Source organism: Hyperolius riggenbachi, chromosome 3 (genome assembly GCF_040937935.1).
Source record: "Hyperolius riggenbachi isolate aHypRig1 chromosome 3, aHypRig1.pri, whole genome shotgun sequence".
NCBI classification, from domain to species: domain Eukaryota; kingdom Metazoa; phylum Chordata; class Amphibia; order Anura; family Hyperoliidae; genus Hyperolius; species Hyperolius riggenbachi.
This window is the reverse complement of record NC_090648.1, coordinates 254,955,392-254,968,163: the sequence shown is the minus strand read 5'-3', so window position 1 is coordinate 254,968,163 and position 12,772 is coordinate 254,955,392. Positions and strand designations below refer to the sequence as shown.

The following is a 12,772-nucleotide window of genomic DNA, read 5'->3' as shown; positions in this document are numbered from 1 at the left end:
TTAACCAACAGATAGATCCCTATCTGATTCAATCTGATCAGAGAGGGATCGTATGGCTGCCTGTACTGCAAACAGATTGAGAATCGATTTCAGCATGAAATCGATTCACCATCTGTGAAGCTGCCGCTGCCACCGCCCCCCCCCCCCCCCACACACACACACATACATTACCTGATCCGGCCGACTCGAGTCCCCCGGTCTCCGCTGTCTTCTTCTCCGCGCTTGGCTCCAGTTTCACTTCACTTCCTGTCCGGGGAAGTTTAAACAGTGGAGGGCGCTCTACTGTTTAAACTTCCTGTCGAGACAGTACGAAGTGAAGCCTGCCGGAACCCTGTGGAGAAGGAGCAGCGGTGACAGCGGGGACATGCGCCGGCGGAGCAGGTAATGTATTGCCGCTAGCGTCGGTCGGATATTCGAACGCCGCTATCATCGCTCTCTCGACCCGCCGGCGATCGAGTGAAATCTTCCGCATGGACGGAACAACGAGAATGATTGATTTCGGACGGAAATCGATCATTCGGTCAGCGTTTGCACAACAATTTAACAACAGATTCGATCACAGTGATCGAATCTGCTGTATATTGGCGGGAAAATCATTAGGTGTATGGGCCCCTTTAGAGCAAATGGAGAGAGAAGAGTCAGTTGAGCTTGGGAGGAGAAGATGTGGATATTTGAACCTTTGTCTCCCTTGCTGTGGATGGACTTTGCTATTGGAGACAAATGTGGATTTGTATTCCTTGTTGCTGTTCGTAGCTGTGGATTATCGGCTTATGGCTATGCTGACTGCTCTGTTGAGATGTTCTGGAAGAACTGGAATAAAATGATTTAATTTATCACTCGCGGTTGCCTGTCTAGCCAGTGTCACACGACTATATCATCACAATGTTAATTAAAATAGATAGGTAATATAATCTCTTACCCACCCTGTTTTAAAAGAACAGGCAAAGGTTTGTGATTTCATGGGGGCAGCCATCTTTTTGGTTGAAAGAAGGTAACAGGGAGCATGAGACAGTTCCAACTGTCCTGTGTCCTGATCACCCCTCCCAGCTGCGTGCACTAGGCTTCAAATCTCAAATTCAAAATAAATAAAAAAAAAAAAATTGCCCCACAACAGCAGAAGGAGAACATCATCATCAGAAATCCCATCAGGCTTTGCACAGCATCACGGGAAAAATGCCCTGGCAGATTTCTTTGATTGGTCTGGAGGTTCACTTTAATACATCTGGCAAATTTGATGATTATAGCATTTTTGGGGCTTTACTATTAATTGCAAAAGTCAGCACCATTGCAATTTTCCCCCAAAATCTATTGGCTAGTTTGGAAAAATGTGAAACACGTGTCAATTCCACAAACCAGTTCAGTAAGCAAAAGCAGGCCAATTCGCTGTGAGATCAAACTTAAATAATTTAGGCTGCTCATTTCCCTAGTAGACAGATTTTCTTCTTCCATCGTACCCATACTCAGTTTATCAGCACAATTTAGTAAGTCAATGACGGCACTTTGATTTTACATGAGCAGTGTATCCACAATACACTTAAGATGTCAGTTCGCTGTATAGTATGAAAAGTGCCAGTATCACTAAGGTTTCAAAGAATATTTGGCTGGCCACACAATACTCATCTGGACACTTTGTTTAATTTGTATTCTGATAAAATTGTAATAGAAAGTAAAATAACTAGCTGCAGAAAATGCCTTTTAATATTGACAGAAATGTAAAGTGTTATTTTTCGCCCAAAGCTAAAATTTCAGTAACTGTGCTTAGAAATATAAAAGAACATTTGTAAGCAATTCCACATATTTTTTCTGAGTAAAAATTGATACATTCACTGCAGAAAGCAGTTCAAGTCTCAGAGTTATCAGAGTTCTCACCAAAGGCAGAAGACACTATGACTCTGCTCCTCCCTCTGCTGAACACACACATCACCATGGCAACAGTCGAGTCACTTTAGCAGAAAAGGCAAGAGACAGAGTGAAGGCATATGCCTCAGAGAGCTTCAGCCAGCAATTATTGCATTTTCCATTAGCCAGAGATTAGCTATCTTGTACTGCTCTCTGCAGTCCAAGTATACATTTTTACATGCAGAGAATGCGTGGGATTGCTTTCAAATGTTATTTTATGTAACTAAGAGTTGTTACTGACATTTTAGTTTTGAGAGTAGAATCCCACTTCAAGGCACACTTAAAAATTTTTTTTATCAAAGTACAGCCAAGTTTAGCTGATACCCCAGCTAGAGTTTTTTTTTTATTTTTATTTTTTACGAAAAGAGTGGGAGAGTAATATTTTCTTTTGTGCTCATGAGAGTTTGAGATTCTTGGCTAGTTGAAAAGTTCTCTTGGCTTGCTTGGGGAAAAATGTCTCATACTACATATAGGTCAGTCAATAACTGTCTCCTCAGAACATGACTGCTCTTGATTCTCCAATCTCTGGGGGCTGTAAAAGCAACTATACTGACAAGCAGTCTGCTTAAAACCACACATTAAATAAACATTCAGCACACGTCTCATCAAGTACCCTGGAAAATATGTTTGTTTGCTATATAAAGTGAAACTTGTTATCTGTGATTTCTTATTTTCAAAGCAATGATCAGAATCATTACTTTTAGTTCTGCCAATATAGTAAATAAGCTAATTCACATTTAGTTCCATTTATCGATACATCAATATTGTGAACAAATTTCAGCTTCTCTGGTCACTTTCTTTTTCAATTTGAAAACACACATTTAATTTTTTCTTATGCTCTTTTTTGATTTGAAAAGTTTAACATGCTAGCCTTACTTTCTAGTCCTATCTGACTTTTTCCCTTCCCCTTTCTTACAAAACCCCCCAAACACATTTAATATATATTCAGCATACAATTCCATAAATTAAAAGTGCTTGGTACCTAAAAAGGAGATTCACAATGCCTAAACTATTTGGCGCTAGTCTAATTTAGGGGACCGAGCAGGAAACCTCATAGGGAACAATTCACCAATCACAGCACACTCTTAGAGCACTAAGTGTTGTGATTGCCCAAATAGTGTGGGTGTAGTTTATTACAACCTATCCGAAACCTGGCAGTTCGAAAGGGTGCCGTTCACCCAATTACATTAGCAGAATTTCCATATGAGGATTTCTGCCAATTACCCTAAACTAGACTAGTGCCAACTATTTTCCCCCAGATGGCCATTTACCTTGGAATCCCCAATCTTTCCTACCACTTTATCCCCCTATGGTAGTATGGTGGGATTGGGATTATGGAGAAGGCCAGCCATGAAGGAGTAAGTAAACAGAAAAAAAATGCTTTTACATACAACACAAACCTCAGAACCTGGATCATTTATGTTATGATCAGGTTATGCCCAATATAGTTTTCAAACCCCATTATGTTTTCATATTCTGTTGTATTGCAGAATTCTACCCACTTATGAAATCTCCTAAAGAATACTTACAGGGGCAGAACTAGGATCCACCCCCCCCCCCCTGCAGAGATTCTGACGGCCCCCCTCCCTGGGTGCCCGCTCAAGGCAGTTTTGGGGGGCTGGAGGGGGTCACAGCATGAGGGGAAAGCCATGGCCACACATCGGCAGGGAGGGGGGATGCCCCCCCCCCTCACCTCGGGCTCTCCCCTCTGCATAAACAGGAAGTAGCGTTAGACACTAGAGCGAGGGACATCTGCGGTGGAATGCAAGGAAAGTATGTATATCTGTCACTGTCCACCGCCTGCACACACACTTATTGAAGCTGGAGGGGAGTGCAGAAGGGAGAGCCCGAGTTGAGGGAGGGGACCGCCTTCCCTCCCCACCGATGTGTGGCCATGGCTTTCTTCTCAGCCAAAAAGATGTGTGAGACCGCACACAAGCGATGTCGGGGAATAAGCATTTGCAGCTATGATGTATGTACTTTTTATGATCCAATAAAGTCATTTTCTGATAAAAGAGCTGTGCTGGATCACCTTGGAGAAACTATGGCTTTCTTCTCAGGCTGCGACCCCCCCAGCCCCCTAAAACGGCCTTGACCCCTACAGCCCCTATTGTTTTATGCCCCTGAATACTTACAGTTCTCAATTTGAATGCATTATTTACTTCTATTGTATTTATATTTTAGAACCATTCCCTTCCTGGTGACACTTTTTTTTCATTATCTTGGGATTAAGCTGTTAGCAGCTGTAATGAGAAAAGGGACTGGGGTACCTTGAAACTATCTGTTGGGATATCGGTTTTGTTGGCAGCATGGTCCCTACTGTCTACCAAATTTGGGTTATGGCTATTCCCAAGAGCCAAATTACCCCATTTTATTTCTGTATTTGTGCTCCTCCTATTGCTGGCAGCCAAATTAATCAATGTGTGCTGCTATAGTCATAATTCACATTATGGCCTAAGGCGGTGCCCAAATCTTGGGTGGTGCACAGCGCTGAAATTAGCTGTCTCCATAATAAACTTACAGTAAAGTGAAAGTGGGAGACGATGGAGAACTTTCATAGTAAATGAAGCAAAGGGAATTAACTAAAACAGGATGAGAAAAGAAAGGAACGTCAAAATAATTTCACTAAAAGAGGAGTGAGAGGATATAATTACATCAGGAGCTTTTGCCAAGCAAAACTCAATACCTCTGATGATGCTGGAAAGGTGAAATCGGTCAGGTTGGGCAATGGTTAAACCTTATAAAATTGCCTTATTTTGTAACTACTTATATGCAAAAATATCCTTTGTGCAGGAACCCACAATGTATGTTTTTAAGTGCGTGGAATAACGGTTTGACATCTTTGATTGTGGTGCCTGCCTGCCACCTGTGAGCATTATCTGCACTGGGTGGCTGCAGGCTGTAAAGGATTGCGTTTGGAGATATTCAACATGGTCCTTTTATGGAATAGTGATGTGCTGAGGTCTTGGATAAATACCTATTAATAAGCTTTGGAAGCACCAAAGGTACACTGTATCCAGCAATATTGGTAAAGTGATCAATACAGCTTTAAGTAATTCTTTGTGCTTATATTTATGAAGACGTACATACCAAGGTCATGATTGTTACAATTCTAAATGATTTCAACTCAACAGATAAAAGATAGTATCAATATTAACAGTAGCTTGTTCCTCCTTTGTGTGTAGTAGTTCTTAGTACGGTGAGGCCAAAGTAAAACCAAAAGTAATTAGTGCTCATCTCAGTGTGGCTTAGAACTATGCAGGATTCAAGTACTGTATCTTGGGAAGCCTTTTCATGCGTACTTCCAACGCTGTAAAGGTCAACACACTGCAAGCTACACTGCTGTGTGCTTTTATTCCCGGTTTTGACTCCATACATATCTAGTACAGAAAAACACACAAAAGATTTGTTGCCCTCACACAGCTGTAAAAACATACAGAGGATGATTAAATATTAACTTTAAAGTTTAACTGACTTGGTGAAGATGAAATAAAAATGAACAGAGTCTTCTTTCTTCACGTGAAAAACATAGAAAATTGTAGTGAAAGAGACCAGCCTGGGTAACGCACTATATGAAAGTTATTTTGCAAAGTATGATATTGTGAAATAGCTGGAAAATTTAGCATTTTTTTCCTTAGTAGTAAGCAGTTAAAATGCTTTTAAAAAGCATTCCCTGCATGCTCAGTCTGATAAAATAATGTGCAAGTGAGCAGAGAGGATGGCTGGTATCTAAGGGCCCGTTTCCACTACATGCAGATTGGATGCAAAACAGACGCAGAAAAACTGACTCCAATCAATGCCTATGGGCCTGTTTCCACTAAATGCAATTTTTCTGATGTAGATTTTTCCATAGGCATTCATTGGTGTCAGTTTTTCTGCATCCAATCTGCGTGTAGTGGAAACAGGCCCTTACTATTTTGGTTAGACTTAGCAACTGCTGTTCAGAATATGCTTTTGAGAACAAAGATGGACTTTTTTCGCTATAGTGTTCCTTTAATTACCATCTATGCTGCATTTTATTATTCTTATTTTGTATTTATGTAGCACCCACATCTTCAGCGGTACTGAATGGAGTATATTGTCTTGTCACTTAACTATCCCTGAGAGGGACTCGCAACCTAATCAATCCAATCTAATAGTCATATGTATATGTACATGTTGTGTACTGTGTGTATCATAGTCTAGGGCCAATTTAGGGGATAGCCAATTAACTTATCTGATCGCTCGAATGATTTTTCGCTAGAAATTGGATCTTTTCTAATGAGCCAATCTTTTTCATCCAATTTTACCAAATCTATATAGTACAAGGGAAAATTGAGCGAATATACTGAATGGTGGCCAATAACTATCCATTTTCTAGCAAAAAATCATATATGAGTGATTAGAAAATTCTGACCAGAAGTGATCTATCGTTATACATCGTAGAAAATCCAATTTTGGTTTAACAAAAATTCCAATCAGATGACTGTTTTTATAATCGTTGGTAATTGATTGTGCCCATCAATGTAGATTATTTACAACCAATCCTATCACATCCGATCAGAATTATCTGACCGCTCAAACACTTTTTCGCTATAGAAAGTTGACTTTTAGTGGCCATCTTTAGGCATATATTACATAGAAATGGTAAGATTGGGTGAAAAAGATTGGATCATTAGTGGCCACCATTAAACCACAATTCAGTTTGCTTGAAGCCTACTTATCTTTGTCTTTTTTGTTTTATGCATCTTGTGTGGAATGTATCATAAACTGCAATTCACAGACTCTTGTGCAGTGCATGAGTTTTATTATGTTCTTTGATTTACGTAGCTGGCCAAGTCTGCATTTTTTTTTTCCTTCAGGGTAGATGACAGATATTTGGGGGATAGAACAGCTGTCTGCCAACCATACAAACTCCCAGTATTACTAGCTTCTGGTCAAAGCAGGTAGTTTGGGTACCACCATAGTCTGTACATTTTTTTAAAACATTTAACATTCATCAAAAAAAAAAAAAAAAACACAATGCCAGAGAAAAGCTAAAATAAATTCCATGCACCCTGTAAATGTTTTGGCACAGCTGTAGCTGTGTTTTTTCTTAAATAAAAGTGTTTAAAGGCACGTATCCACTACACAATTTTCCTGACGACTTTTCTGATGACCAGCTTGTTTTTGAGCGTCAAGCGAGCATTTCCGTGATCCTGCAACGTGGGTACAGGCTCGTGATCATGCAAATGATGATTAACAACACGCAGCAATGATGACTGTCACAGCGGATTGGATCTGCAAGATCCCTGACAACTCTGTGCAATGTACAATAATCGCTTAATTTCCTGTTCACACCAGCCGTGTGACGCTGCGTGTACCTTGCTGGCCGGAAGATGGATCGTGGAATGCTCATCAGAGGAATGTCGCTGGATCCATCTTCCTCCGTCAGGTAGTGACTAGTTAGCTTAAGTCTATTTAGAACAGTATTTCAGGTTTCTGGTGATTGCTGCCCCACAAGGCACCTTATGTCTCCTTACCGTTAACCTAATCCTAAGGGCCCGTTTCCACTAGCGCGCAAACCGGGCCGAATCCGTAGAGTTTCCCCGCAGGCAAATCGCGCGGGTAAACTCTGCCATGGGAAACAATGACCGAATCGGTTATCTTAGTGGTTCAGCCAACATTGCCATCAGTTTCCGTGCGGGAGGCTGCGAATCCCATAGCCGTGCATGGTACGGCTTATGGGATTCATCAGCGTTCCTGCAGAGAAGGAAGTGCCGCTGCACGTCTCCCAGCTGCGTGCTTCACTAGTGGAAATGGGCCTTACGAATGGGAAAATCATAGCTCACATGAATTTGTTTTGTTGGCACGTTATGTAAAAAAATTACTTTATTTCTCAAATTTTCTAAGGGGGCTTTTTTAAATTATTGTTTCTGTACTGAGGAATTGGGACCCCAATGTGTAGTAGTAGAAGTTTCAAACTACTTTTAAGTTACACTGAAATGGCTGATGAGAGTATTAGGAGACTCAAGAACAGCCCTATGCATCATTGCTACTAAACATACAAATACATTATCTGAGCTCATTTCATTTCAGTTCAAAAGAGTGACTTACATCTGCAAGCTGATCCACACCACTCGCTGTTCTTGCCAGTGTTACGAGATCATTCTGCATCTTTTCAACCCATTGTTTAATCCTACAGGAATAGAAACATGGAAACTAAATTAAAATATTAGATACAAGTAGACACTTTCATACATCTGTAATTAAAAGGAACAACTAAAGTGAGCAGAAGAGCAATGAATCCCTATGGAAAGACCATCCGTTTCCAAAATCAAAAAGCAAACAAGTCATCTAGGGGAGGATACCCACAAATCAATTATAGTAAAGCAATATACTCTTTGGGCATTTGTCCCCCCGATGACATCCACATAATCAATTACTTTTTCAATGTAAATATATCAAAACTTTTATTTCATATACCGTAATATAGAATGTGCAATTACATCATTATACCCACATCAATGTCTTAATTAGAAACCCTATATACCCCCCACAAAAAAAAGTATGTCATGGCATGCAATGTCCTGCCTGTCCCCTGCTGTTGGAATGCCAGTCTTCTTTAGATTGGATTTGACTGGAGACGCCCAGCCCAAACAACAAAGCACATGATCCTTGATCCATAACAAAGAGTTCTCAATTCATGCACTGCTGCCCTCCATTATGCCAGAACCATGCACCTTGACACCTTGATATACACCGATGCCTAATTCCAACTGTGCTGGATTCAGAACACATCGGAAGTTGATCAACATTCCGGGACAACTCGCCGAACTTTCCACTGCTGCAGCAGCAACGCACCCCAGAGTGCTTGGTGAGACTGTTCCATGCTTGCATATGCATGAATAGTGCTACAGATCATGTCTGCATTATGAGAGCTAGGAAGACATTGATAAATGTGAGACTATATCTCCTTCTTTGGATTGTTTTTGGCTGCAATTGAGCCTATAATGGAAGATCTCAGTTTCCGAATGAGACAAGACAACAAAATAAACACAGAACAGTCCTGGCGGACTCAAAGCGCCAGAGCTGCAGCCACTATTACGCGCTCTATAGACAGTAGCAGTGTTAGGGAGACTTGCCCAAGGTCTCCTACTGAATAGGTGCTGGCTTACTGAATAGCTAGAGCCGAGATTCGAACCTAGGTCTCCTGTGTCAGAGGCAGAGCCCTTAACCATTACACCACCCAGCCACCAGCCTGTATTTTGTATAACCACTGTGTCAATAGCTGCTGATGTTTACAGGCTATACCAACCTTACATGCTTGTGATTTTCTTGTGCTTTATTTTTCTTAATACAATTCAAACTTTGAGCAAATCACTATTTGGTGTGCGGATCATTTTATATAGATTCAGTAAGTTGTGGTTGTGGTCCTATCCACGATCCAGCACCCATGTTAAGCCTCATATAAGTTTATTGCTATGTTATGCAAATTTGTGCATCAGGTGTGCAACCCTTTTTTTGATTAAAGAGGCAGAGCCCTTAACCATTACACCATCCAGCCACCAGCCTCTATTGGTGCTGTACGGCTGCGAGTGGGTCATTATAAGATTCCACATTAAGGTCTTTGTTTTTCACCTGCTGTCAGGCATTTGACATTAGAAATCTTTGTTGTGGATCAAGTATCATGTGCTTTGTTGTTTGGATTTGACTGGGGACGCCCAGCCCAATCTATAGAAAAGTCTGGCATTCCAACAGCAGGGGACAGGCAGGGCATTGCTGCCATGACATACTTTTTATTGGGGGGTATATAGGGCTTTTAATTAAGACATTGATGTGGGTATAATGATGTCATTGCACGGTGTATATTATATGAAATAAAAGTTTTGATATATTTACATTTACATTGCAATAAGTAATTAAGTGGATGTCATCGGGGGGTGGGGACAAATGCCCAAAGAGTATATTGCTTTACCATATGTGATTAAAAGTCAGGTATGCTATGCAAATGTCACACTGTAAAAAGATTCCATTGAATTTATTTACTTAGATAAATCCGGACCATTCAAGAGGCCTTACAGTACATACAGAGATATTCCCATCTACACCTGTTTACAAAAAAGATCTCAATACCTAACATCCCTCCCACTATCACAAAAGCATAATACCATTTGTTCCGATTAATCTAACAGCATGTCTGAGACATAAAACAAAAAGTCCAAAAGTCGGTAAGCATGCCATACTTTCAACGCTAAAGCATTGCATATGTCTCCACATATCTCATGAAGGGGACCCTGTGAGTCTCCAAAATAATGGCCATTCTCAGTGTTGACACATGTATTAAAGAATAAAAAAGCTTTAGCTTTGAAAGCATGATGTGCTAACCAACTCTTGGGCTTTTGCTTTTTACATTGGCTAAACCCACCTAAAGACCAGGTCATTTTTTTACTAAAAGGGCCACTGCAGCTTTAAGGGCTTGCTGCAGGGCTGCACAACACAGCACACAAGTAATCCCCCCCTCCTTTTCTCCCCACCAACAGAGCTTTCTGTTGGTGGGCTCTGATCGCCCCCAGGTGTTTATTTCTTGACAAAAATCTTTTTTTTTTTTTTTTTTTTTTTTTTTAAGTGTATTTTTCTTTAATTTTTTTCATTTCCGCTTTCCAAGCGGAAATGCATGCACATCCGCGCGCACTATCTCCTACAGTAGCCAGCCCCAGGACCTGACGCCAATTGGCATTAGGATGTCCTGGGGCTGCCGCCGTGGTCACGCCCATTGGTGTGACACGGTTGTTAGGTAGTTAAAAGGAAACATCCATATTCCTCTCAGTTAGTTCCCTTTAAGCTGCAAAAAAAGAAAAAAATCTGAGAAATTGCTACAATATTACAAGAGGCAAAATCTACAGCTTGGTACATCCTGAGAAAGAAAGCAATCACTGGTTAACCCCGTAAAGAAAAAAGGAAGACAACAGTGATGGATGATCTCAGAATCATTTCCATGATGAAAAGAAACCACTTCACAACAGCCAACCAAGTGAACAACAATCTCCAGGGAATAGGCTTATAATTATCCATGTCTACCATATAGAGAAGACTGAATGAAAGTAAATACAGAGGGTGCACTAAATGGTCCAAGCCACTCATAAGCCTCAAGAATAGAACAGCTAGATTGGACTTTGCTAAATAACATCTAAAAAAAAAAAAAAAAACAGCACGGTTCTGGTAAAACATTCTTTGGACAGACAAAACCAAGAACAACCTCAACCAGAATGAAGGCATGAAAAAAAAAAAAAAAAAAGTATCTGAAGCATACCACATCATCTGTAAAACACGGTAGAGGCAGTGGGATGTCTTGGATGTGCATGGCTGCCTGTGTCACTGGGAAACCAGTGTTTATTGCAGGGCTGTGGAGTCAGTACAAAAATCCAACGACTCAGACTCCTCAGGTTAGGATTCCACCAACTCAGACTCCTCTAATTTGCATATTACAATCTTGTTGATTGAAAGTATGTAACATGAACTGTAGTATTCCGATAACTATTCAGATAACACACTTGTTAATTATCCTGATTTCAGAATTAAAAACACTTCATATATATATATGTATTGCTGTATATTGGTATGTAGCCTCAAATTCCCAGTGATGTCACAGCCTAGGCTAATGTACACAGAATTCTCTTCCCAGAGCACTCTGGGAGACCAGATATGATTTCTACTGGCTTCGGAATACAGAGTAAACAAACATTTTGTAGAGACGCACATGCAAACACTAAAGATTTTGCCACCGGTGATACATTTTAGAATATAAATCAAGTTGAGGAGAGGGGAGGAAAGATTTTACAATGGGAAAACACTGACTAAAGTAATATTGTAAAAAAATAAGTAATTTTAGGTTATTTGCATTAGCCACATCAAAACTGCTGATAACAAGCCTGCAAACACGAGGAAAACTTGTGGCGATGCATGTTTCTCAAGCATTTAACAAAATTGTCTGGGTCACCAAAGCCTAATTCAAAGGCTTGACATAAAGCAATGGCTTAACAAAGACTGAAGTTGCATGTGCCATCACTGAAATGCCTCGTTTTGTGCAGTACACAATGAACCTCTCCTCCCATACTCATGACAGACAGTCTCAAATGGTACAGCTTTTACTACTCAGATTTATGGACTCTCTTTACAGCTTTATGAAGCCACTGTTTTGTACTTGTTTGCCCTCAACCACTACTTTTCTATTTAGGTAATCTGTCTACTTAATGTAGCCATACACTGTACACTTGTTTTTTGTGTTTTTTTTTTTGCCCAATTAGATGTTTGATCGGACTAAAACCATCTATTCAATCAAAAAAAAAAAGTAGATTTAAGTATATTTGATAATAATTTATACCATACTGAACCACAATCTTGGTTTTTGGTTGATCAATTGTAATGTCGATCATATCAATTGGGATTCTGATTAGATGTACTCTGTACTTGTGAGTACAGTAGCTTGTGATGGTTAATTTTCTGTATACCATCATAGTGGAAAAGGAGAAGCAACTGTTCTCAAAAGCTTTCCTCTGGAAATAAACTTATGTAGCCAACAAAACATTGGCCTTGTTCAATTATAATTATATAATTAATTATATAAATAATTATTCAATTAGAATTAACTGTTATAGTAAACCATGTTATCTTCACACCTTATCAATAAAATGTCTTAAAGCCCCCAACAAGATATTAAAGAGAACCTGTACTGAGTAAAAATATTTAAAATAAACACATGAGGTAACTTTAAATGAACATTACATAGTTACCTTGCCATCAGTTCCTCTCAGAAGCTCACCATTTTCTTCTGACAACAATCCCTTCCAGTTCTGACAATATTTTGTCAGATCTGAAATATATCAGTTGCTGTGAGTAAAATATCAGTTGCTGT

General features: G+C 39.9%; 1 protein-coding gene across 9 annotated transcripts in view; it reads right to left on the bottom strand.

The window, feature by feature from the left end:
* The window catches only part of CACNA2D1 (calcium voltage-gated channel auxiliary subunit alpha2delta 1), an 846,695-nt gene that overhangs the window by 640,935 nt on the left and 192,988 nt on the right, over positions 1 to 12,772 (bottom strand). For all 9 annotated transcript variants that reach the window (XM_068276177.1, XM_068276179.1, XM_068276181.1 and 6 more), the window contains exon 2: positions 7,975 to 8,056. In XM_068276177.1, the coding sequence (XP_068132278.1) occupies positions 7,975 to 8,056 (82 nt within the window). The remainder of the gene's footprint in view (positions 1 to 7,974; positions 8,057 to 12,772) is intronic.